At 48.2% G+C, this 27,060-nt stretch overlaps 2 protein-coding genes across 18 annotated transcripts in view; both read right to left on the bottom strand.

Annotated features, from left to right (window-relative positions):
- PITPNM2 (phosphatidylinositol transfer protein membrane associated 2) overlaps positions 1-27,060 on the bottom strand; it is a 226,990-nt gene that overhangs the window by 55,143 nt on the left and 144,787 nt on the right. The gene's annotated exons all lie outside the window — the stretch shown is intronic.
- LOC116479370 (nuclear nucleic acid-binding protein C1D-like) lies at positions 16,345-21,339 on the bottom strand. Its single transcript, XM_032761830.2, has 3 exons — positions 21,306-21,339; positions 20,213-20,367; positions 16,345-16,842 (listed from the first exon to the last, which is right to left on the bottom strand). Exons 1-3 carry the CDS (start codon positions 21,337-21,339, stop codon positions 16,387-16,389), a joined length of 645 nt encoding a protein of 214 aa, XP_032617721.1. The 3' UTR covers positions 16,345-16,386.

The following is a 27,060-nucleotide window of genomic DNA, read 5'->3' as shown; positions in this document are numbered from 1 at the left end:
GGTGCTGTCCACAGCTCCGCTGGGATATTTCTGCGTGCAGGCAGAGGGACAGAGACAGAGAGGGAACACACAGCTGGAGGGCCCAGAGGCCCCTTGGAGGCTCCTGGCACCTGGGTGGAGCGGGGCAAAGCTTAGGACTGTGCAAGGGCAGCAGCCACATGGTGGAAGAGCATCAGAAAGTGCAAGTGCTCAGGATGCAATTCCATCAAGGCTGGCTTAGGGAAAAGCAACCGTGTTTCTGCCCGCAAGGAACTAAAGAGCTGTAGAGGTAAGTAAGTAGGTAGATACATGGATAGGAAGAAGGAAAAAACAAATAAATCGTTCTATATCTTACAGTTAAGTGCACAGGTGACTAATAGGAGAGAGGACTCAGAACTCTAAGAGTGACACAGAATGTGATGGGAGGTGACAGTTTGGAGCTCACTCTGGGATCTGACTGCAAAGCCTCACAGTGCCTTTACCAGCTGTGTGACCTCCTGGAAAAGCCCCTGTACCTGCTGAGCCTCGGTCTCTCCACATATAAAGTGGGGATAATACTATCTGACTTCTGGAGTTACCATGAGTGTCATCAAAACAAGATAAGTCGCTCAGTCTAGAGGGGTCTCAGGAAAGGCTTCATGGAAGGCGGAGCCAGGCTCTCTGAGATCCATGGGATTCTGCTCAGCAGAGCTGAGGGCGGGTGTGAGAAGGACTCAATCCAGTAAGAAGGAACAACGTGAGCAAAGGCCCCAGGGCAGGAATGTGGGGCTCCATTGAGTGCCTTCCCACCATGTACCCCTGGCATGGCCGGGCTGCATCTTGGGGAGATGAGGTGGGGCTCTCTGAAGCATGAGTTTAGGGGCTTAGACATCCTTAAAGTCATCTAAAAAATAATTACCTGGCCGTAATGGTGGCTCACACCTATAATCCTAGCACTTTGGGAAACCAAGGCAAGAGGATTGCCTGAGCCCAGGAGTTCAAGACCAGCCTGGGCAATACAGTGAGATCCTGTTTCTTCAAAAAATCATACAATTAAAAATAATTAGCTGGGCATGGTGGCAGACACCTGTAATCCAAACACTTGGGGAGGCTAAGGGCAGAGCTGAGGGTAGGTATGAGAAGGACTCAATCCAGTAAGAAGGAACAGCGTGAGCAAAGGCCCCAGGGCAGGAACATGGGGCTCCATCGTGTTCCCACTGTGCACCCCTGGCACGGCCAGGCTGCATCCTGGGGAGATGAGGTGGGAGGATGGCTTGAGCACAGGAGGTCAAGGCTATAGTGAGCCATGTTTGCGCCACTGCACTCTAGCCTGAATCACAGAGCAAGGCCCTGTCTCAAAAATAAATAAATACATCAAATTCAAAAAAAAAAGAAAAAATTATCTGATGTTGAAATCCAACTAACCAAAAAGATAAGTCAAAATCAGGTAATAAATGGAGAAATCCTGATGAACACAGCACTGATATTTTTGAAATCATGGCAATTATGTGATTGAACTGAATATCAAAACCTCAACACTGTACACAAATGATAATACAACTAAGACAAATTTGGAGAAGAACAAAGGTAGAAATATAGTTTCCTCAACTTCCATAGCATAGAAGTTGGTTCATTAAGTAGGTAGAAAAATTAGTGAGAGATGAACAGGCAGAGAATGGAGGATTTTTAGGGCAGTAAAAGTACTCTGTGGGATACTACAATGGCGGATGCATGTCCTCATACATTTGTCCAAACCCATAGAAAATACAACATCAAGAGTGAGCCCCTGTGTGATGTATGGACTTCGGGCGATGCCATGTCACTGCAGGCTCATTCATTGTAACAAATAGGGCACACTGATGTGGGATACCGAGAGTGGGGGAAGGGGCATATGGGAACTCCGTACTTGCCACTCAATTTTGCTGTGAATCTAAAACGTCTCTTAAAAAAAATAAAGTTTAGGTGGCTCACGCCTTAATCCCAGTACTTTGGGAGGCCAAGGAAGGCAGATCACTTGAGGTCAAGAGTTTGAGACCAGCCTGAGCAACATGGCGAAACCCCATTTCTACAAAAAATACAAAAGTTAGCCAGGTGTGGTGGAGTGCCTGTAGTCTCAGCTACTCGGGAGGCTGAGGTGGGAGGATCCCTTGAGCCCGGGAGGTGGAGGTTGCAGTGAGCCAAGATCGTGCCACTGCACTCCAGCCTGGGCAACAGAGCGAGATCCTGTCTCAAAAAATAAAGTTTATTATTAAAAAAAAATTAATGACTTTAACCTTTTAAAAGTTTTCCTCTCAGAAAATAGATTAGAGGTCACTAGGGGCTGGGATTGGTGGAAATGGGAGTAGTTGTTTAATAGTTACAGAGTTTCTATTTGGGTGATAAAAAAGCTTTGGAAGTGGTAGTGGTGATGGTTGCTCAACACTGTGAATATACTTACTGCGATGAAATAGTACACTTAAAAACGTAAAATAGCAAAGTTTATGTTATATACATATATATATATATATTATATATATATACTTACCACAATTTTTTTTTTTTTGAGACAGAGTCTTGCGCTGTCACCCAGGCTGCGGTGCAGTGGCTTATTCTCGGCTCACTGCAAGCTCTGCCTCCCGGGTTAACGCCATTCTCTTGCCTCAGCCTCCCGAGTAGCTGGGAGTACAGGTGCCCGCCGCCACACCCAGCTAATTTTTTTTGTATTTTTAGTAGAGACGGGGTTTCACCATGTTAGCCAGGATGGTCTTGATCTCCTGACCTCGTGATCCGCCCGCCTCGGCCTCTCAAAGTGCTGGGATTACAGGCGTGAGCCACCGCACCCGGCCTACTTACCACAATTTTAAAAAATCAATAACATACCAAAACCATTGAATTGTATACTTTAAATGAGTATATATGTATGGTATGTTATTATACCTCAATCAAGCTATTTTCAAAAGTTTTTCTCTCACCTTTAACCTTTTAGGACTATTATCACTTACAATAAAGAAATCTTTTTCCTCAGTTTAGCAACTCTCATTTCACTTAAGATACATGAAAATTGATATATTTGTCTGGTTAAATTCAAATAACATTAAATTTAATTTTTACCTTAAAAATTCATGTAGAACATGATACTTTTTAAAAAAAGATTATTAAATTTAATTTTTACTTTAAAAATTCATGTAGAACATGATACTTTTTTAAAAAAAGATTATTACTACTCTGTATATGTCTGTTTGGATGAAGAGTGTGGAATAAACGTTGACTGAATGCTGGAGAGGGTTCCATCAGATAGATGGAATTTGTGGGCAACTTTTATCTGCATTTTATTACCTGATGTTTCAGAAGGCAGCAGCTGCAGCATTTGAGTGGTGTGTGTGTAAACAGACAGAGAAGGGCTGGTAGTGTTGTGATTAAAATAAAATAATCAGCCAGACCTTCTGCCACCTCTTAGCTGTGACTGTGGGCAAATTGCTTACTCCTTTGATCTTTTATTTTGTCTTCTGGGGGTAAGAACCACCCCTGCCCAGCTGGGGTGTCTGTGGATTAAATGAGATGATGCACATGAAGTGCTCAGCCCTGTTCCAACCAGCGTTCAACTAGCAAGAGTGAACAACAAGGTGGCACTGCTGTCCCTAGCAGGGTCTGGAAGGCGGGTCCCTGAGACACAGGGCCTGTGGGCTTCCTAGTAGGGCTGCCTACCCCCAGGTGCAGACAATAAACCTAGGCCTGAGGGAGGAGCAGCCCTGCTGTGGTGCTGGTTGGCCTTACAGCCAGGCACGGACCTACTGGGGTGAGATAGGGTCCTCCTCACTTTCTCCCTGGTTGAGCTGAGGCCAGGGAGCACGGCAGACCCTCCCTGTATCAGAGCAGTGTGACTTGTGTGTCTGCCTCTCCCTGGAGCCCCCTTGGCCCAAAGCTGAACCCTCATTCAGACAATCTCATTACACCCAGTCCGGCTGCCTGGGTGCAAGGGAGACAGACACACATTTCATCTCGTCTCTGCCGGAGTCGTGACGGGTTAGACAGAATTATGTTTTACTGCTGTCTACAGGGCATCTTTTGGGGCCTGGCACAGACAGAGGAAAAAAGACACATACAGGTCTCCAGAGGCCCTTCAGGGAGGAAGGCCAGGCAAGGGGTCTGGGTGGTTGTCCACATGCACAGCCCACATGGCTCTGCTCCAGGGATGACGGGAACCCTTCCCTGGGCTTCAAATGTGGCACCTGGGCCCTGGCCCTTAGAAAAGTCTTCATGTTCCAGACCCTGGCATTCACGACCCTAGAAAGAACCCCCAGCCCCATGTTCACTGATGTCTTTGAGGAAACAACTGGCCAGACCATGTCAGAGTGGGGCCACTCAGGGAGGCCATGGAGCAAGAGACCAGCTGTGGGCAAGGCGCGAGGTGCAGGCTGCATCCAGACCAGGGTTCCAGGCACAGGCAGACGACCAAGAAGAGCTGTGAGGGATGTCACCCAAAGAATCAAGGGCATGGCTTCCCACCAAGACACAGAGCACCAGCTGGGCCTCCCAGGCTGGAGCCCAGAGATCTTCCTGAACCTCCCAGGCAGTAGAGGAGAAAAGTGACACAGAAAGAGCTTCAGGTTCAGGAGGCAGGAGTGGCCAGGCTGGAGGCATGTGATGAAGACTTAAAGTGGATTACTGGGATTTGGCCCAGGATGAGGGAGGGTGGACCGAGCAGGGAGGTGGACAGCTCCTTTAAGCGGAGGCCACGAGACACCCTGACTGGGAGGGAAAGCACGAGAATTGAGTTTACAGAACTTAATCTGTTTTTCCATGATTAGCAGGGGTCTGACGTCACAGATGGAATTTAGGAGTGAGGCTGTGCAAAGTCAAGGGGGGATGGAATCCATCCAAACGCAGTTCAGCTGCATTCTGGCTATTAAGTCTGGAAGCTACTCCAAGCCAAGCCAGCGGGAGCCCCCGCTTTTGCAGCACTGGGAAGCGAGGGAGCCACCAGCAGGTCTGGGGGCCTGGTACTCAGGACTGTGGGTATCCATAACCTCCTTCTGCCTCCCTTGAGTGCCTCTCCTCTTGCTCTAAGAGAGCTTCCTTCTGCTCTCTGCTTCCCAAACCTACTGGTCCCCAATCAGGAGCTGAAGCAGGCAATGTTAAAAGCACTTCCTCTCCAGATGCAGCCAGACAAGGCTTCCCAGGCCTCCCCTAACCATCTATGTATATCCAGGGACCCAAAGCTCTAGATGAATGGGAGGCGGCACAGAGGGATAAGGGACTGTTCTTTGTGTCCAGCAAGCAGCCCCTATGCCTGGGCTGGGGTTGCAGGAGTGTGTGGCTGCTCTGAAGGTGTGTGTTATGAGGTTAGCACTGATAAGCTGCCTCTCTGTGTCCTGGAGCTGAAAGCAGGAGAGGTCACAGACCCACAGAATCATCCAATCCCTGCCCCAGGGTAGTTCCACCTTTATGTGTTAGACACTGGGCTTCCAGCAGAGATTTCTTTTGAAGAAAGGATTTCTGGGCTAAGAAACAAGCAGAGGACCCTGCTGCAGGCCAACCCTCCCCTTACAAATGAGGAGACTAAGGCTCAGGAAGCAGGCAGAGAGCTGGGTTGGGAACCAGGACCCTGACTCCCAGCTTCTCCCTCTACCCAGCCACATACTCCCAGGCATTAGAAGAGAAAAGTGACACAGAAAGAGCTTCAGGTTCATGAGGCAGGGGTGGCCAGGCTGGAAGGGCAAGGACCAAGGAGACTTTGAGCAGGAGGACACAGCTCCTACCCCTGCCCCCCACAGATTCCTTGACACCTTTAAGCAGGACATGACTCCTTCCTCTAACGCTGGCCTGGGCACTGAAGAGGGGGTCCCAGAGAGCTTTAAAGCCCTGGGCACTGCTGCAGTTACCCCAAATCCCACAGAAAGTCATAAATCTCACCATTGTACACCTGGAGTGCCAAGCTGGGGCAACTGCCAAGCCACTGCAGGAGATGGTCACCAGACCCCACAGCACAGCAGCCACCTGGGGGCACCGTGGGGCTTGCAGTGCTCTGCAGCTCCAGGAGCAGGAGCGGGATGCTAGAGTTATGAGGCATCGCTATGTAATGCCTCAACCCAAACAACAGCCCCAGGGAAGCAGTGGTGCAGACCACAGAGCAGGCTCCGAGAGGGCGCATCCTGCTCAAGGACTGCGGCAAGGCAAGGGAGCCCTGTTTTTATGACTCCTCCTCCCTGGCTGTGGCTATCAGCATAGCAACCTCAGTTGGGTGGAAAAGGGCACAAATGTGCATGTGAGGAAATAAGCTTGAAACTCAGAGCCTCCAAGATGACGAGTATGGCACGAAGGAGAATTATTTGGAACTCACCCCCTACCCCGGTCCTCTGGGGACCCTGCTGGTCACAGAGGTACTACCACCACTACACTGGCCTCCAGGGTTGGTGTTCCCCTAATTTAACACTGAGTATGGCTGGAATAAGGCTGGGCCCTTAAACAAAATGCCACAGGAGGCTCAGATGTGACAACAGAAACAAGCCCAGAGGGGACCTTGGCCCCAGCAGTTAGGGTCTAAGCTGTGGCTACAAAATCGTAGGCTGGGGTTTGCTCAGGGGCCTTCCTTTCTCACTCCTGGTCACCTCCCTGAGGCCACCACCATTTCAGCAGCAGCACCCAGACCATCCTCCTACATAAGAAGTGCCGGGGCTTTTCAGGAGGCCATTGGCCTTAGAAATGGCCAGTCCTTTAGGGGTGAAAGCTCTCAGCTTCTGAGGCATGCAGAAGGGAGGGCCCCCTGAGATGCTTAGAGGCTGAGAGCCTGTTGGCAGAGAGCTGGCTGTGCTGCAGGCCCTGTCCCAAAGCAAAACTCAGCTCGATCAATTCTCCAGGGAAATCAGAGCTTTCCGGAACCATCCAAGACACCAGAGTTGATAAGAGGCACTGCTGAGATTTTCACCAGGGTTACTCCTGAACTGGTGATAAGCCCTTGTGATGACAGAGAAGATACATAATGAGAATACAAAGGCCCTTGAGTGCTTACTCCTCTGGGCCAGCCTTCAAAACTCTGACAGGACACCCCAGGAGGGCACAGCTCCTGCAGTCCTACTTCACTGATTCAGTTCCTTCACTATCTCCCACTCCTGATTTTATACCTTCTCTCCATCTTGAGTCTTCGTTACTTTTTTATTATTAATTTTTTTGGAGATGGAGTCTCGCTCTTTGCCCAGGCTAGATAGAGCACAGTGGCGCCATCTTAGCTCACTGCAGCCTCCAACTCCTGGGCTCAAGCGATCTTCCTGCCTCAGCCTCTTAAGTAGCTGGGACCACAGGCATGTGTACCATGCCTGGCTCCAGTCTTCGTTTCCTCAAATTCCCAGCATCAAATGGACCAACCCACTGCACCAATCCACTAGCTGCTGTTGCAATGCATGGATGTCTCTGCTCCTACTGAAGGCCAACTCTCTGTCACTGGGACCCATGCCCTCTTGTCATTCAGGGACCTTCTCCCGAAATGCTCCCCTCTCTTGTCTCCCTAATGGACCTCCCCATTCACCATCAGCATTCAAACATGCAAGTTATAGCTCCCATATCTGCAAAACCAGAACAAAACAACAAGCCATAGCCCCCCTCAACTCTACCTTCTTGGCACCATCCCGCTTCTTTGATCCCCTTTATAGCAAATCCTCCACAAGCTTAGCTATACTTGCTGTTTCCATTGTCTCACCTCCTGATCTCTTTCCAACCCACTTTGGCCACCCCCACTCCACTGAAACCATATTGGTCAAGGTCACAAATGACCTCCATGTGGCTAAGTCGGCAGACAATTCTCATCAAATTCAGTCTTTCCTTAATTCCTGCATTTAACACAAATGGATTGAATGTTGGCTGCAGATGCCTCCCCATGGCTTGTGAGCAGGTGGGCACAGCCCTGGGATCGAGTTTTTCCCTGGACAAGGTTCTCCTCTTTACTCGGCCAACATACCTCCCAATAAACTTCCACTTGGAGCCCACCATGTGCAAGATTCCAGCACTGAGGCTCTCAGCCAACTTACTTGGGTGCCTGTTAGTTATCAGCTGCAAATTAGGAATTTTTGTTGTTCCAAAACAACAGCTGGTATTGTGCAGCCTGCAAGGAGCGCTGTGGGGCTAACCTCAAGTCCAGAGAGGCACAAACGCCATGCTGGAGTCTCAGTAGCCAGTGTCCCTAGTCCTGTCTCCTTAAGCCCACCCTACTCATGGTACCAAAGGTGCACCAGCCCACCACTCTGAGCCCCTGTGGCTCCTTCTGCAATAGCTATGGCTGAGTGGGGTGCAGACCCAGCCGTCCCTCGGTGTCCCAGCGAGGGTGTCACAGCCCTTTAGCTCAGAGAAATTGCCCACAGCTCTCTGTGATGCCTAAAACAGGGTTTCCCAAACTTGCCACATTACAACAGTCGACTCCTTAAAGACACAGATGCCAGAGCAGCTGAACAGTCAGAGACTTAGTCCCCACCCCGCCCCTGGCCCCTCATCCTTCATGCATCCTGTGAGGAGGAGGGTGTAGGAGAAAATACACAGTCTGCCCAGTCCTGCCTTTCCTGAAGGCATTCCCAGTGTGAATGGCCCCCTCCTGTAAATGGTGCCAGGGTCTCATCAGACCCCACATCCCAACAGCCCCCACCCTCTGGCGGGCACATCTGGCAACCAGACTCTTCTGCTTGCTCCTTGGTTTATAAATCTGGCCCATGGTTTTACACACTTGGGCCCTATTAATACATTGTAAGTGACTTAATCCTCACAACTCCCCCGAGTTAGATGTATTGTCCCCACTTATTTAAGTATTTTATTGTGATATAATTCACATGCCATGTAATTCACCCTGTTAAAGTGGTTTTTAGTATACTCACAGAGTTGTGCAACCATCACCCCTATCTAATTCCAGAACATTTTCCTCACCCAAAAAGAAAGCCCGTTTCTCATTAAGCTCATTAAGCAGTCACTTCCCATTGCCCCAGCCCCTGGCACCCACTAAGCTGCTTTCTGTTTTGATGGATTTGCCTATTCTGGACATTTCCTATTGGTGGAGTCATACAATATGTGCTTTCTGTGTCTGGGCTTTTTCGCTTGGCATCATGTTTTTGAGGTTCATGTTGTAGCATTGAGAGAACTTCATTGCTTTTTATGACTGAATAATATTGTGCTGCAATGCTATTAGCCCCATTTTTATAATTAAGGAGACCCAGGGCTTTGTGTCATTATGGTACCTTGCCCCTATTACTCAGTAAGTGGTGGAGTCAAGTGTATCTTACTGTACAGCCAGGATAGTAAATAGCTTAAGAATTGAACCATCATCTTCTATACTTAAATCAATTTATATACATATGCACCCCTAGCATTGATAATAGCATTTTATGACTTACAAATTCTTTTAGCCTTTTTATTCTTGCTTCTTCAGAATGAACTCCCAATGTGGAAAAGGTAACAATGCCCCCATTTTTGGAAGAAATGAAAGCCCCCCAAATTTAAGTGGTATATTCCAGGCTAAAGCTATGTATTGATGCGTGAATGGTGGCTGCACCTGACTCTGGATACAACACAAGCTAACAGAGCTGCTTTAATGCTTTTTAATAAAGATGCATGATTTAGAGAAACAATTTCTGGTTTTTTCTTTCAGAATATTTTGTAGTAAGTACAAACCTTCTGGCTGAGGGAAAGCCCCACTTAAAGTTTATCAGAGAGTGGTTACTTGTTTTTATTCTAATGTTCTTAAATGATCTAGGAAATAAAGGTCGATATCTCTTTCAAAATACAGGCGTCTTGGTTGCAGCCCAAATCAGCTGCATTGCCAAGGGAGAGACCTGGGAATAAGAATTTTTAACAAGTTCCTTAGGTGGCTTGGATCAACAGAAACATTTGCCTAGAAGCCAAAGCTCCACGGTCTGGCAAATAAAGTCTTTAATATTGTCATCCCAATACCAACCCCCTCTTTCAGTAAGAATTCTAGTACTTTGAACTCCATGCACCTAACAAATGTTCATTAAGCACCTCTTAGGGTCCAGGTTCTATGATGGGTGCTAAGGATACAGGGGACCAAGACAGGCCTCAGGGAGCCTCCAGGCTCCAGGGGAGACAGACATCACATGAGTTATCAAAATCTAATGAGAAAAAAAAGGGTAGGGGGAACCTGATGGGAAATACTATTTAGCCTCAAAAAGAGACAGAATTGGCCAGGTGCAATGACTCACGCCTGTAATCCCAGCACTTTGGGAGGCTAAGGCGGGCAGACCATGAGGTCAGAAGATCGAGACCATCCTGGCCAACATGGTGAAACCCCGTATCTACTAAAAATACAAAAATTAGCCAGGCATTGTGGTGCACACTTGTAGTCGCAGCTACCAAAGAAGGTTAAGGCAGGACAATCACTTGAACCCGGGAAGTGGAGGTTGCAGTGAGCCGAGATTGCACAACTGTACTCTAGCCTGGGCAACAGAGCGAGACTCTGTCTCAAAAAAAAAAAAAAAAAAAAAGGGACAGACAGACATCACATGAGTCATCAAAACCTAATGAGAAAAAAAGGGTGGGGGGAACCTGATGGGAAATATTATTCAGCCTCAAAAAGGAAGGACATTCTGACACATGCTACAACATGGATGAACTCTGAAGACATTAAGCAAAGTGAAATAAATCAGACACAAAAGGACAAATACTGCATGATTCCACTTACAGGAAGTCCCTAGAGTAGTCAAATTCATAGAGATAAAAAGTAGAATGGTGGGTGCTAGGGACTTGGGGAAAGGAGAATGGGTAGTTAGTGTTTAATGAGGACAGAGTTTTAGTTTGGGAAGATGAAAAAGTCCTGGAGATGGATGGTGGTTATGGTTGTTTAACAGTGTCAATGTCCTTAATGTCACAGAACTGTATGCTTAAAAATGGTCAACATGGGGCCAGGCACAGTGGCTCATGCATATAATCCCAGCATTTTGGGAGGCTGAGACAGGAGGATCACTGGAGGCCAGGAGTTTGAGACCAGCCTGGGCAACATAGTGAGACCTCATTTCTACAAAAAATAATAAAATTAGCCCACCATGGTGGCATGTACCTGTAGTCCCAGCTACTCAGAAGGCTGAGGCTGGAGGATCTCTTGAGCCCAGGAGTTTGAGGCTACACTGAGCTATGATTGTGCCACTGCACTCCAGCCTGGGTGACAGAGCAAGACCCTGTCTCTAAAAGACACACACACACACACACACACACACACACACACACACACACACCCCTCCTACAAAAGCTCTGACAAGAGCCACAGTGGAGAAGGCAGGTGCTGCCTGAGGGTTCCATAACCAGAGGGACCTGACAGCAGCAGCTCCCAAGCGTGCTTGTCCAGGAGGGTTCCATGCCTAGGATGCCCTTCACCCTGCCTTGTCACCTCCCGATCCTGTCTCTCACCCACAGAACTTTGTGCATTCCTCAGCTCCGTTTACTTCCAGCTTCCAGGTCTGTAAGATCCCGTGTGCCCTGTCTGCCTGCTCATGAGCCATAGCTCCTCCATCACCACTCTCCAGCCACATGGCTGCTTACTTTGCTAGGAACTCACAATGTTAGCTCTCCATTCCAGCTGCTACCATGCCCAGGAAGCACCCATTCCCCAGGCCAGGGAACAGCTGCTCCCTCACTCCCTGGCATCAATCAGGTCTGGGCACAAATGTCATGCCCTCCCTGTCCCTTCTGCAGTGTAGCTTTCCTCTCCTGCCCAGTTCAGTCCCATTGCCACACTTTCCAATGATCTGATTTGTGTACTTGAAGACTGCCTCCCTTCATCCCAGCACAGGTGACAGGAGAGCAGGGAACTTGTCTGTCTTATTTGTTGCCATAATCCCAGTAGATAATCCTAGAATGGTGCCTGAACAAAAGAGAAAAACACCTTTCATTTGTCTCTCCATTCACAGCAGGTACTAGGCAGCCAGGGCCTGGCACTTAGTAGGTACTCAGGAAGGGTAATTGGCAAATGTTCACAAAAAAACCCTCCACAGGCAGAAAACGCCGCCGTCAAGCAGCCAAAGTGCTAATTACAAACTGCTCTGTTAGCTGTTCCTTAGCGCAGCTAAGATTCTCCAAGAATAGTGCACGCTCCCTGCCATGTCCCTGTTTCTTGACAGCGTCTGTGACTCAGACTTTTCATGGAGCCAGACTTGCCCTCCTCAAGAGCATGTGCAGGGCATAAATGTCAAACAGGACAACTGGATGTTGCTGCCTATGGTGTGGGCTGGGGGCGGGGGTATCTGAAGTCATCTCAGCCCTTTCTGATAGGCAGGTTTGGGAGAGACAAGCTGGGCCCTAAATGAGACATGGCTATGCCAGGCGGCCCAAATGCCCTTAGTATAACTACCACCTCCTCTCAGACACACTCAGTGCAGCTCAGTTTATAAACACTCTGCCGCAAAAATCTCGCTGGAAACTCAATGCTCAGAAGCAGTCAGGGCAAGATGGGAAGACAAAAGCCCAGAGGGACTCAGTCATTTGACAGGGCCATACAGTGAGTCAGGGCAGAATGGTACCAGACTCTATCTCCTGGGCTGTGACCCAGGCCTGATCTACTGTACTCTTAGGTGAGCAGGAAACCCAGGTGTCTTAGGTCACCAATAACCAGGTCCAAATGCTCGACTCAGAAGGGAGCAAGCAGGCAGAGCCAGAGGACCTAGAGGACAACAAAAGGCCCAGCCAGTGTTCTTAGGGGAGGTGGGGACAGGCACATTCACGTGTCTGTACAACTTCACCCAGGCCTTGCTCCATAGCATTGTGAGCGGTGTGGCCTTTACAGCCCAGCCTCCCAGGGCTGCCAGAAACACAACATGCCTGGAAAGTTTCCCAGGTAACTGGCTCTTCTTTACAGAGCTATTAGCTTCCCTTTATCATGCCATAAAATCCTCCAGCCGATGACAGATCTCATCCTTCTCCAGGGAGGGAAACAGGGAGGAAACAAAACACAAAGGAAAAAAACCACTGGTCAAATTTGGAAAGCCCCATGGGCACTTAACTTGGGCAGAAAAGGCATCAGAGATAGCTGGGTTGCTGCATTCAGTTGCACAGGCTATGCACTGTCCAACTCCAAGCGATGCCATTCTCATGTACTACAATACGAATGACACTCCCTTGAGTTAGGAAGTGCAGGGAAAGGACCTTGCATGATTTTGGGCAATGTCTTCAATATCCTCAAGGCCCACCCCTCATGACACTTTGTCCTAGGCCTCTCAGTTCTCAGGAACTGCTCGTTGATACCCCTCTTGCAGGAAGAAATGACCAAGGTTGGGGAGGAGTCCAGGCAAAGGGTTTGGCATCTATTTCGTGAGCCACTTGACTGGCTGGGCTGAAATCAAGCACTAAGCCCAGGACTAGAGAGAAGTATTAGCCACCTTTTAAGGGCTGAACCCCACTTACGTAGACTTTGTTCTATTTCTCTCTTCTCTTTCTGGCTCTCTAATTAGATAAATGTTAGACTTTCTCCACGTATGTGTCTTATTCTCTCTGCAGCTTCCTTTTCTTCCACTGTTGTATTCTGGATTTCTCCACGTTTGACTTAAAAGTTCTGTTTCATTGTTCAAATCTGCTTCATCATTCTTTAGAGCTTTTAATTCCCTGCACATATTCTCAACTTTGCCTTTTATTTATTTAAATGCACTGAACAGTTATTTTATCGGCTATGCTTAAATATTGCAGCATCTGAAGTCTCCAGAGTCTGTTTCTGCTGTAAATTGTTCGTGCTGGCTCTGGCTCTTAGTGCTTTAACTCCTCTTGTACTCAGTTATTTTTGACTAAGAACTGCTCATTTTCTGTGGAAGATATTTGTAGAAATTCTTTTGAGGCTTAGGATGAGGGTCTGTTTTTCCATAGAGGGCTATACTTGCTCCAGCAAATGCCTGGGTTAATACCCATCTGCGATCACTCTAAATTCTCAGGTAGAGGTTAGTGTGAACCAGCAGGTCATGTAAGTTCACCTTTCTCGTTTTTCCATTCTATTCTTTTTTTTGAGACAGTCTCACTCTGTTGCCCATGCTGGAGTGCCGTGGCGCCATCTCGGCTCATTGCAACCTCTGCCTCCCAGATTCAAGCAAGTCTTCTGCCTCAGCCTCCCAGGTAGCTGAGATTACAGGTGCATACCACCATGCCCAGTTAATTTTTTTTTTTTTTTTTTTTTTTGTATTTTTAGTAGAGACCCGGTTTACCATGTTGGCCAGGCTGGTCTTGAACTCCTGACCTCAGATGATCTGCCTGCCTCGGCCTCCCAAAGTGCTGGAATTACAGTGTGAGCCATGGTGCCCGGCCTAGTTTTTCCATTCTATTCTTACCCCGGAATAGACAGCGGGTTTGTTTCCTAGGGCAACCATCACAAAGTGCCACAAACTGAGTGGCTTTAAACAAAATAAATTTATTCTCTGACAGTTCTGGAGGCCAGAAGTCTGAAATGAAGGTGTCAGTAAGCCTGGTGGATTTCTTGAGGCCAGGAGTTTAAGATCAGCCTGAGCAACATAGGGAGACCTCATCTCTACAAAAAATTTTAAAAATTAGCTGGGCATGGTGGTGCGAGCCTGTAATCCTAGCTACTTGGGAAGCTGAGGTTGGAAGCTCATTTGAACCCAGGATATCAAGGCTGCATGAGCCATGATCACACAACTGCACTCCAGCTAAAGCGACAGAGCAAGAGCCTTGTCTCAATCAATAACAAAATAAACTAAAATTTTAAAACAGCCAATATAATAAATTAAATGAAAATTCTTTTCTACTCTTGAATCTCCCTTCCATTCTTGGAATAAATCCTATTTGGTCATGCTGTAATAATACATTCAGTTGAATGAAATTTGCTAATATTTTGAGTTTTGGTTTTTTTTTAAGTGAAACCAGCCTGTAGTTTTGTTGAGTTACTGAGTTCTCCTTTGATTTTGGTAACAGAGTTCCTTGTAAAAGAGTTGTAACATTTATTTTTATATTATTTATTTTTTAACTCTGCACCCCAGCTGGGGTACAATGTTACCATCACAGCTCACAGCAGCCTCAACCTCCTGAGTTCAAGCAACCCTCCCCTTTAGCCTCCCAAGTAGCTAGGACTACAGGTGTGCACCACCACACCACACCTGGCTAATTTTTTATTTTTTATAGAGACAGGGTCTTGCTATGTTGCCAGGACTGGTCTCCAACTCCTGGCCTCAAGGAATCCTCCTATCTTGGCCTCCCAAATTGCTGGGATTACAGGTGTAAGCCACCCTGCCTGGCCCTTTTTAAACCCTTTGAATTTATTTATTTTTCTAGCTTCTTGAATTGAAAGCTGAGTTCAATAATTTTTAACTTGACTTGTCTCTGAATAAATGAATTTAGGGCTATACATTTTCCTTTGAGTACTGATTTGGCTTCATCCCATAGGTTTTTTTTTTTTTTGACATTTGTATGTTTATAACAGCACTATTCAAAATACTAAAGACATGAAACCAACCTAGGTGTCTATCAATGGTGTACTGGATAAAGAAAATGTGGTACATATACACCATGGAATACTACACAGCCATAAAAAGAATGAAATCACAGACTGCAGCAACATGGATGCAGCTAGAAACCATTATTCTAAGCAAATTAATGCAGAAACAGAAAACCAAGTATTGCATGTTTTCACTTCTAACTCGGAGTTAAACGCTGGGTACACCCTGACATAAAGATGAGAACAAAAGACACTGGGGATTCCAAAGGAGGAGGAGGAAGGGAGGGGGGAAGGGTTGAAAACCTATCTATAGGATACTAGGTTCACTTTTTGAGTGACAGGATCAATAAAAGCCCAAACCTCAGGACAACTGATTTGCACTATGTGCAAATATATCCATGTAACTAACCTGCACATGAAACTCCAAATCTAAAATAAAAAATAAAATAAAATAAAGCAATGACTGGATTAAAATTTCTACCAAGAGATCATTTCAGTTGTCTACACTACTACAGAGGAAAAATAGTGTGTGCTTTTGCTACAACTGATAAGCTCAAAATAATTAAGAGAAAGAAGAAATAGAAAGTGAATTGGGGAAGTAACTAATTGTATCTGGAGCTACATGCAATCAGCTACATTAAATGGCCTTTATTGAGTATTTTATATGTGTCTGTGGATGGTATAAGTGTGTTATTTCATTGAAAATAGTACAAATATTTACAAAGAACATCTCACTTAAATTTCACAGTTGCTTAAAAAATGGTACTTGCAAGACTGACCTATATAAAGAAATGAGACTCTCTTCAAAAGAGATGGTAAATTGTAAATATAAAATATATCACAATGTTAAAATCCTCATAGTGCAAATCAATAAAGATAACAACCTTTGGAGAGGAAAGTATTGAGCTTTACAAATTTACTGTAAATTTACACATTAATTCAATAAGGAATACATTTAAACTTGCACTGCCACAGAATTATTTTGTGGGAAAAAAAAAGATGTACTTTTTGAATATGTGTACATCAAAACCAAAAAGTTAACTTTTGCTTTTTCTTTTATTGGCAGCTTTGGATGCATTTTTCGGTTTTAGTTCCCAGAGGGCATTTTTTACCAATCTTGAAGCTGCACCTCTGTCCAGCTTGCCAGCGTTTTTCTTCTCTATTTCCTTGAATCTGTTCATATATACTCTGATTCTTTCCAATTCCTGCTTTACTGGGTGTTCCTTAGGATTCACTCCTTGAGTTGCCAAATAAACCCAAAACATTGAATTTAATGTATATGCAGAAACCAAATCCACTTTTGCTTGTTCAAATGGGTCCAACTTCTGCAACAACTCATTTCTAGAAACAGACATCATGTTCTTCAGCATCTCATCCACAGAATCAATGGAATTCGCAAACACTGACAAATACTCCTGAATTTCTACTGGATAGTCCTCATTAATTTCTTCATCTGCTATTATGGCTGACTCACGGCATTTGACTCCAGTCTCCTAGAGAGCCGTCGGGCAACGATGACGTCAATGATGTGCCGGATCTAGAACTGAGTCTTTTAAATGTATTTCTCTACATTCCCAGAAATACATTTATTATAATTGCATCTTATGGACCTTTTTTCAACAGAAGTAGAATTCAGTGCTGGAGGCTGGGAAGTCCACATTTCATGGGCCACAGCTGGTTGGCTTCTGGTAAGGGCCCCATCCATTTGAACTTTCGGCCAAATCTACACTGGGAAGGGTGGCCTGGATTCCAGAGTCTAGTGGCTTCACTCCACCCCACGAGTTTTTACATCCAGTGTTCTTACTGCCATTTAGTTCAAACACGGTCGTTTAAAATTTTCATTTTGACATCCCCATTTAAACTGACAGTTATTTAGATTTTTGTAACTAACCTGTTACTCTCAAGAGATTTTTCTATTGAAATTTTTATTGATAATTGTAAACTCACATGTGGCTGTAAGCAATAACACAGAGAGATCCCTTTATACTTTGTCCAGTGTCCCCCAATGGTGATGTCTTTTTTTTTTTTTTTTTTTTTGGGACGGAGTTTTGCTCTTGTTGTCCAGGCTGGAGTGCAATGGCGTGATCTCGGCCCACCAAAACCTCCACCTCCTGGGTTCGAGTGATTCTCCTGCCTTGGCCTCCTGAGTAGCTAGGATTACAGGCATGCGCCACCACGCCCGGCTAATTTTGTATTTTTTAGTAGAGATGGGGTTTCTGCATGTTGGTCAGGCTGGTCTCGAGCTCCTGACCTCAGGTGATCTGCCCACCTCAGCCTCCCAAAGTGCTGGGATTACAGGCGGTGACATCTTACAAAACTACAATATTACTATCAGGATATTGACATCGATACACTCTATAGACTTCAGTCAGATTTGCCTGTTTTACTTGTATTTATTTGTGTGTGCAGTGTGTGTATGTATTAAGTTCCATATAATTTTATCACTTATGTAGGTTTGTGTGTAAAATAAAACACCTATCCTGGATTTTAAAAACTCTACATTATTCACTCTATATCTGTCATTTTTCACTTGCTATATCATCAATTTATTTATTTATATATATTTTTTTATTTTTTATCCTAGGGACAGGGTCCTACACTCTGTCGCCCAGACTGGAGTATAGTGGCACAATCATAGCTCACTGCAGCCTCACACTCTTGGGCTCAAGCGATCCACACCTAGAAACCTCTCTACCTCCTGGGTACAATCTTGGCTATTGTTTCCTTTTTCAGTTGAATCCCATTTTCACTACACCTTTTCAGGATTCTGCATGATTTCTTAGCCCCTAAAGGCATTTCTTTGCCTGCGTGGATATGGGTTTTTAATAATATTTGTTCTATCAGATTTAGGGATTTGGAGCATGTCCTCAATCTGCAGCCATGATCTCACTCCTGCTTACACTTGCCAGGGATTTTCTTTTTTAAACTTGGGGTCAAAGAGAGAATGTGGGTCAATCCTTCACTGGTGGCAAAGGCAGGGAAGCTGTCGGCAGCTGTGTCTTCCATGCAGTCCAAGAGAATCCTGGGCTCCAGCAGTTGCTGTCCTTCCACGGATGGTGAACATGAGCATTCCAATTAGGTCTCCTTTTTGCCTGAGTTCAAACTGGATTTCTGTTGCACTCAGAAAGGTCCTGACTAAGAGTAGGATGATACTTCTTGCTTTGACCTTCTGCGTGTTATTCACTTGCTGAGCAAACCCTTTCCTCCTGAAGGGCAGAAAGATACATTTATGCTCAGGTATGGTGGCTCATGCCTGTAATCCCAACACTTTGGGAGGCCAAGGCGACAGGATCACCTGAGGTCAGGAGTTTAAGATCAGCCTGGACAACACGGTGAAAACCCATCTCTACTAAAAATACAAAAATTAGCCTGGCATGGTGGGGTACACTTGTAGTTCCAGTCATTCAGGAGGCTGAGGCAGGAGAATCACTTGAATCCAGGAGCAGAGGTTGAAGTGGGCTTAGATCACACCACAGCACTCCAGCCTGGGCGAGAGAGCAAAACTCAGTCTCAAAAGAAAAGAAAAGAAAAGAAAAGGTACATTTCACTTTACCCCTATGTCAAAAAATGGTTGAAAACTCCAAATAAGTTAAGGTGTTTTCTCTTTGTATGATGGTTCTGAAGTCTCAAAGTCTGTCCTTTGAGTCCAGAAGACGTGGTGTGAATCTGGTCAGGGGAAAGACGCTGCAGCTGGTTGGGGTAAAGGGCAGATGCAGCTCGACATAAAGTCCAGTGTTCCCAATGTGCCACCCTTTCATCATGTGCAGACCCTTTCTGCCAAATGACCATCCATGAAACATGAGCTCTTTCTGTGAATCTGAGGAGTTGCTCTGGGCCCAGCACATGGGGCCTGGAACTACCTCCCGTCTAGGGAGCAGCAAACGCCAGCAGCTCAGCCTGCCCAGCGTGCACACGGCACCATGCTGGCTGGGTGCTAAACAGATACAATACTTGGAACTAAAATAAAACCCAACTCAGTGACATCTTGATGCAGCTTTGTAGGAACAGCAGGCTCCTGTGTACACACCGTTCTGCTCTGCACGCCTATTTGTAAATTAATCACACATCAGTAGACTTGGCTCAGATTCACATGTTTCTGGACCACTGTGAGGGTAGCTCAGGCTATGGGATCTTCCATTCAGCTTCAAAACCAGATCCTTTCAACAGATTCTGGGTGAGAATTCTTCTTCTTGCCAGGCTCTCTTAAGCCACCCACATCTTGCTCCCTTCCCCAGCAGAAGCACACAGGGCAGAGGGAACGGTGACTCCCCACAAGCCCCCTCCATAAAAGCATCCCCAATATACTAATATGATAGTTTGAAGACACACACACACACACACACACACACACTTGCAAGATATTAGTGAAAGCACGATGAAAAGAAATACAGTGGCACCTTTTTATGATGTGTTCACACCCCACCAGCCAATGTCCTGCCTCCGCCTCTCCCTGGGGTTCTTTCCTGTGGTGTTAATCTCACCTCTGCTCCACCTGGATCCTAGAACACTGCCCAGTCCCAAGCCCAGCTGGGCTTCCTTAAGTTCACTCTTAGGGGCCCTGCAGCTTGAGTTCCAGGCTCTGGCCCTGAGGTCAAGGCAGTGGTGATGAGTCACAGCTGCAGGTCAGTGGAAAGTGACTGCAGCGTCAGGCCAAGCTTGGCCACTTACATGTCTGGCAAGACAGTGGCCTCAATGTACTCGTCTGAGAAGAAGAGCTATCACCTGAGCGCTCTGGAGAACTTAGCCAGAGCTTTCAGGCAGTCTGGGAGCCTACATGGAGGCGTGTAGGCTTATGTCTCATGTCCACGTTGCCTGGGAGACAAAATCCTTTTCTATTTAGAGCTGCCCCAAAATGTTCTGCACCAGCTTCTCACTGCGGAGCTTCACCTTAGCATACAGGTATGTGGACAGCCACTGTGCTGGCTCGCCCTGGACACTGCCTTCATGGGCCTGGGTCAGGTTCTTGGTCAGCAGCTCTTGCCAACTCCAGGAGGCCCAGAGCCAGGAGTGGCCTCCTGCTGCCGGACACGAAGAGGGAAAGAGCTGAGCTGCCCGGCCCTCTTCTTCTAACAAGCCCTCCTGGGTTGACAAAGAAAGGCTCTCCCTGCACTGGGTGACAATGGACACTGTCCCTGTCCTCTCCCAGGACACCCTGGGCCAGGGGCTGGGATAGCCTCAGGGCCTGGCTCTCTCCATATCCAGCCCAATCAGGGGTCCTGTGCCCAAGATCCTATCAAGATGGGTGCTACGAATCACAGAGAATGGGGACACCCTGCAGATCCCTGCAGGACTTTGCAGACCCAGGAGGTGGCAGTTCACTAAGGAAAGAATGTTTCTGAGAGTGCAAATGGTACCATTGGTCTCCTCACCCTACAAGTATTTACAAAGTGCCCTAGACAAGACCGCATCTGAAATCAGAGCTGGGCGGGAGGCAGGACCTGTGGTTTCTAAGGGCTCTCTCCACTTCCCCAGGCAATGGGCCTATGGACTCTGAAGCTGGGGTGCCCGGCCAGAACCTGAAGCCCCAGGGTGCATAGAGGCTGTAGGCTCTGGTGGTGACGGTTCATCTGAGTTACAAGCGGCTGAGCCTCCTGGGCTCCCCACCCCGACGCCCACCCCTAGTTGAGGAACAAGCCCTAGGAGGCTATGGGAGAGAAGGAGGGGAAAGCAGAGCCATCTGGCTTGTCCTGAATTATTAACCACAGAGGAGGAGGTACAGCCAAGGCCCTGGGGGAATCAGGTGCAGCTGCTCTCAGAGTTGGAGAGGGGAACTGGAACTCTTTTGCAGACCAAAGGGATCCAGAGGTTGAAATGTGACCCTCTGTGCCAGCTGGGCCCCAAGTCCCGGGGACCCCTCCTGTACACCTGACAGGTGCTACCTCCTCTCTGGGCCACTAGGCAGCAAAAAACAAACTATGCCTTCATCCCCTGACCTTTTACTCTTCAAAGTACTTACGAACCCACGTTCTTCGCTTCTTCTTTTTGGGCATTTTGTCGGAAGGATAAACCAAGGCCAGGTGAGATCAGACAATTCAGCCAAGGTTGTAGGGTGCCAGGGAGGAGGTCAGGGTGTATACTAGGTCTCTGTCTCCAATGCCACCACGGGGTCCCCTCCCCGAGAATTCCAAGTCACCCATGGCTGAGCCATGGGAAGAACACCTGCTATGTCTCTTTCTAATTTGCCTTCTGCCTCCATCCCTTTTGATTCTGGCCCTCACCAGCACTCCCTGGGTGTCAGAGACAGCCTTCTAATTGGTCTCTATGTTTCCAGTTTGGTTCCTCTGAAATCCTCCTTCTAGAAACCATTGGAGGACATCTTCCCAATGCAGATGCAACCATGTTTGCCAGCTCTCCAGAATGTCACTGGAAGCCATTGTGCTCCACCCACAACCTCTCCAGGGCCTCTCTCACTCCACCATTCTTGCTGTTCCCAACTACCTGCTGTTCCCTGCTGTCATTCTTGCTGTTCCTTGTTTGCGGTCCTCAGCTCCAAAGCCCTCAAGAGCAGCACCTGCCTCTTACACCTCGGCCCCAAGCGCTGCAGACGCTGGTAACTGTTGCCTGAGGCATTTGCTCAAGTGCTCAAGCTCACACCTGCTGGTTCTTTTGTGGAAAAAGCCCTTTCCCATGGGGTCCACCTGGAAAATTCCCGAAGTGTCTATTAAGAATCAGCTTACATAGCACTCACTCTGAGAAACCCTCCGAGACTACTCTGGGCAAAGCTGAGTGCCCAGGTGCACTGAGAGCATCTCAGCCCCAGCTCCCACCACACCCCATTCCCACTGTCTGTCCCCAAACCAAGAAGCTCAGGACAGTGCCCGCATCTGCTTCATTTCTGCATCTTCGGGGCCAAGCCCACAGCGAGGTGCTCTACAGCTCTCCATAAGTACTTAGGGGAGGCACAGCTGTGGGGGCAGAGGTCAGCATCTGGGCAGGGAGAGAACCAGGCAGGGAGAAGGCCAACCAAGGACATCACAGGCTGAAGAGCCCATGTGTTTCCAAACAGTCAGAGAGGAGGAGCTCACAAGCATGGGACCTTTTCTGGGGGCTCTTCCAAGGGCCATATGGAGAGCAGTGAGTCAACCAGCCACCTCCTGTGCAGCTCAGCCCCTGCCCCTTTCCGTAGCAGCACTGAGCCACTTAGCCTGAATTTGGTAAAAGGTCTCGGATGCAGGGCAGAGGGCCCAGAGAAGGTCAGGGAGGAACCTGCCTGGGAAGCCAGATGCCCACAAGGCTCTGTGACTTCACTTCCAGGGCTGGGTCTGTACTCTCTGCAGTCATGAGTACTGTCCCAGCTTTACCACCTTCTGGCCCTTTAGCACCTGGCCACACACACCCACTAATGCCCCCAGAAGGGTGGAGGCCCACTTCTCCCCCAGAACAAGCTTGACTGATTTGTTTTCATACCATCTGAGCTTCTCTCTTGGACAGTGGGGGGCTGGGAGCTCCACTCAGGCTGCACACAGGACTGGCTTGAGGGCCATAGAGCAGGAAATAAATGGTGAGCTTGTAACACAGCAGGGACAAGGCAGAGCCTAAGAAACGGCCCAGAGTCTGATGTATGCCTGATTCTGTGGCTATGAAACATCCAGAATAGACAAATCCATAGAGCTAGGATGCAGACAGATGGTAGCCAGGAGCTGTGGGGAGGGAGGAATGGGAAGTGACTGCTTAACAGGGACAGGGGTTCCTTTCAGGGTGATGGAAATGTGTTAGAACTAGATAAAGGTGGTGGCTCTGCACAATCTTGTAAGCATACTATATGCCACTAAATTGTGCACTTTTAACATGTTTAAGCTTACTGAATTTCACCTAAAAAGAGACGAGGAAAGAAAGGTCAGGCAGAACTCCAAGTATCAGGTTCCTTTTTTTTCTCCAAGTCCTGGTAGTGCTCCCTTTTCTGCAAGCTAGCATCCTGGCTCTTTTTATCAACCCCCAGGCCCCAAGGGCTCAGAGCACAAATCAAGGGTGAGTTTTCCGTGTTGACCTTTATTTTTTTATTTTTAACCAAAGATGCTCCAGCATACTGCAGGAGAAGGAACTTGACTGTGTCACCTCCTGGTTAAAACCCTTCAAGAATTCACCTTCGTTCACCAAAGCACCCCGAGCTCCTTGCCTTGGCACTGGAAGTCTTTGCACAGGCTGGTGAACTGACACCCTCACCCATGGGGACCCAGCCCGTCTGGGTGCCATCACCTGGGTCTCCACCTCCACCGGGAAATCCTGACCTACTGAGTTGACCTAGCTCCTGACCTAACTCAAGAGCCACCTTGGCAGTAAAGCCACCCTGACCCTGTGACAGTCCCTCTGCCAAGCCCCTAGCGTCTGACACTTCCACCCAAGGCTCACTCAGCAGCTCATCCTGCATGAATGCAGAGTGGCCTGGAGGGAAGTGACTGCACACAGGATATATAGACCCCACCACCACAAACAAACAAGCAATTCTGTCAACAAAAGAGCCAGAAGAAAACTGCATCCCTATTGGAAAGGGACGAGGAGCACAGAGGCTGCAAGGAGGGTACCAGGTCAGAGCTGGGAAGGCCCAAGGCAGGGTGGAAGGTGGAGCTCAGAGAGGGTTCCAGGGTCCCTGGGTATAGGCATGGTCCTCCTTATAGGTCACCACCTAAGGGGGCAGCAGTCCTTAAGGGTGCCAGGTTGACACAGGTGGGGTCACAAACCTCAGAAACTGAAGAACTTGCAATCCAACCCTATCATTGGGTAGATGGAAAAATTAAGGCCCAGAAAAGGGCAGAGAGTTGATCTACTCATCCTTCCACCTATGCATCCCTACTCGCATCTCCCCATGCATCCCTTCACCCATGCATCCACCTATCCATCTACCCATGTAGCTACCGAGCCATTCACTCATGCATGCATCCACTGATCCATCCACCCATGCATTCATCCACCCATGCATCCATCCACCCATACATCCATCCATCATCTACATAGGGCAGGGCTGGGACTGGAGCCCAGAGCCTCTGCCTCTAAACCAAAGTTCTTCACAACAGGTCACAGTTGACTTCTTTACACTCATGGCAGCTCTGAGAAACTTTCTGACCCCTTAAGGGGTATACAGGAAGAAAGGCCCTGCTAGTGGAATGGGGGAAGGATATCAGGGCTCATGACAAGGCATGGTCTATGCAGGGTGCCTGCCCTAAGGCCAATCCTCATCAACAGCTCTGTGAGGGCAGCCAACCCTAAGCCCACTCTGCAGATGAGGAAACAGGAAACAAGCTCTGGAGAGGTCTGCTGACGTGCCTACCATCCAAGGATGGTTAACCACTACAGCCATAACCCTGTCCCAGATCTCTCCACTGTCCAAGAGCAGGCCCTCTCACTGCACTACAGCACGTCAGGCAGGGCTTGGGCAGGGTGGATAGGAGGCGTCCCAGTGGGCAAGAAGCTTCTCAGACCAAAGGCTTCTGAGCCAGGGTCAATGTGGTGGATGGTGGGAGTCACTGGTCATCACAAGATGATGCGTCTCACACGAAATGGGAAAGAACTTGTACACTGGGGAGTCAGAAAAAGGAGGAAGCCTGGGGCTTTCAGGCCCTGACAAAGCTCCTGCATCCAAGGGAGCTTCTGAAGGTTGTGGGGGGAAGGTGGCTGCTAGCAGGGTCTCTAAGAACAGCTGCCGACAGAGTTTGGACAAAGTTATGCCATCTCCCTGTGTGCCAGTGGCTTCAGAGAGTTCTGGAGGAAAGACCCAAGAGCTGGAGCAGCTATGAGTGCTGGCTGCTGGGAAGAGATGGAGTTGGGTGTGGAGGAAGGCACAGGTGTTCTAACAAAGGGACTCTCTGAGAAGCAGGAACTACGGTGTAGAGGTAGGCGGTAGGTTCCTAGGGAGGCCCTGCAGCAACGGAGGTGCCCCTGCTCCTCCTCCTCCTCCTCCTCCCTGCCAAGTACAGCAGCCTGGCTTGCATCTGTCTGCTCCCCTCCGGTGCACCTGGGACCCTGATGCTTGCTGCCTCCCATTTCAACAAATCCAGGGAGACAGGTTCCTGAGTCCCCAGACTCCCTCCCAGACAGGCAGCCAGGTGGAAGGGAAAGTTTGGGGTCCAGCGCCTGCACTTCTCATCTCTCCATCCTTAGATCTGATACTTGCAACTGAGCCTTGGTTTACTCATCTGTAAAGGGAGGTGGTAATACATCCAGTGAGAGGGTTAGGCAGTATGGAGAACACTATGCCTGGCAACCAAGATGTGTTCTATCACCCACAGGAATACTAAAAATATCTAGCCGCTGGGCACTGCTGCTGGCTGTGGGGCTGGGGGAATCCTGGAGGCACCTGTGGACAGCATTGCCCACTTAGCTCCAGGAATCCCAGGGAAGGGACACTAAGGGGGACGGGGCAGGGGCAGAGGCTGTTTACAACCAGCAAAAAAAAGGTACAGCACTCTTGCTCTTGGGGCTAGATGTATCTAGGACTCCAGAATATCCTGAACTTTAGACAGGTAAAGCTGCATATCTCAGCAGCATCCAATAAACAAATACGCTGAACTCTCTGCAGTGAAAGATGTGAATATAGAATACATAAAGGCTATAAATAGCCTCACTTGGACTATAAATAGCCTCACCTCAGTTCAGGCAAAATTTTGCTGCCAAATGAGTTACAAAAAAGTGTCTGGTTTTCAGTGTGCTGGATTTTGGAATTGAGGATAAGGAATTGTGGATCTGCACATCAATGTTTTCACCACATATCGGTGTGAACCAACTGCACATCACCCCTGCTTCATCCCACTACCAATGCAGGACAGATGAGGGGTTACATGTGCTCTGCCTCTAAAACTCACCAGGCCCTGTGACCTTGGGGAACATAGTCCAAAGAGATGAGTCACATACGAAAGCAAATGTGCACACACACACAAACAGCAATGCCTATAAATATATTTATAACACAGGCCTGCGGGCACATAGATCCACAAGGACGCAGAGCCCAGCTCTGCTGATGGAACCTGTGTTGCCCCAGGGCCCACTGACCCCTGCTCAGGGCAAGGCCTGTGATTCCAGGCCTGTGCCTGGGCAAGCAAGGGTAGGCAGGAGTGAGGAACATGGCAGGGCTTGGTGGTTGAGAGCTTCCTCATCTCTGCAGTGTGGAGGAGGGGCAGGTATGCCAGGCAGACCTGGCTCTGGTACCAGCACTGCCACTGCCCAGCCAGTGGCCTTAGATAGGTGGCCTTGCGCAGGTGGCCTGCGCCCCTGGCTGGGCTGCATTTCTTCACCTGCAAAGTCTGAGTGATACAGGCCTCTTGGGCTTGGTGAGGGGCACACAGGAGCCCCCAGGGCTTGGCACACAGCTGGTGCTTAGGAAGTGCTTGCTGACTCTGTTCTGTGACATTGCTTAAATGCATAATATTTAAAAGAGGGGGCTAGGCCGGGCGCGGTGGCTCACGCCTGTAATCCCAGCACTTTGGGAGGCCGAGGCGGGCAGATCACGAGGTCAGGAGATCGAGACCATCCTGGCTAACACGGTGAAACCCCGTCTCTACTAAAAACACAAAAAATTAGCTGGGCGAGGTGGCGGGCGCCTGTAGTCCCAGCTACGTGGGAGGCTGAGGCAGGAGAATGGCGTGAACCCCGGGGGGCGGAGCCTGCAGTGAGCCGAGATCGCGCCACTGCACTCCAGCCTGGGTGAAAGAGTGAGACTCCTTCTCAAAAAAAAAAAAAAAAAAAAGAGGAGGCTAAAATAAGTGGCCCCTTCAGTCCCA

This window comes from Hylobates moloch, unplaced genomic scaffold (assembly GCF_009828535.3).
Source record: "Hylobates moloch isolate HMO894 unplaced genomic scaffold, HMol_V3 SCAFFOLD_12, whole genome shotgun sequence".
NCBI classification, from domain to species: domain Eukaryota; kingdom Metazoa; phylum Chordata; class Mammalia; order Primates; family Hylobatidae; genus Hylobates; species Hylobates moloch.
The sequence above is the reverse complement of the archived record's forward strand: the minus strand, read 5'-3'. Positions and strand labels throughout refer to the sequence as shown.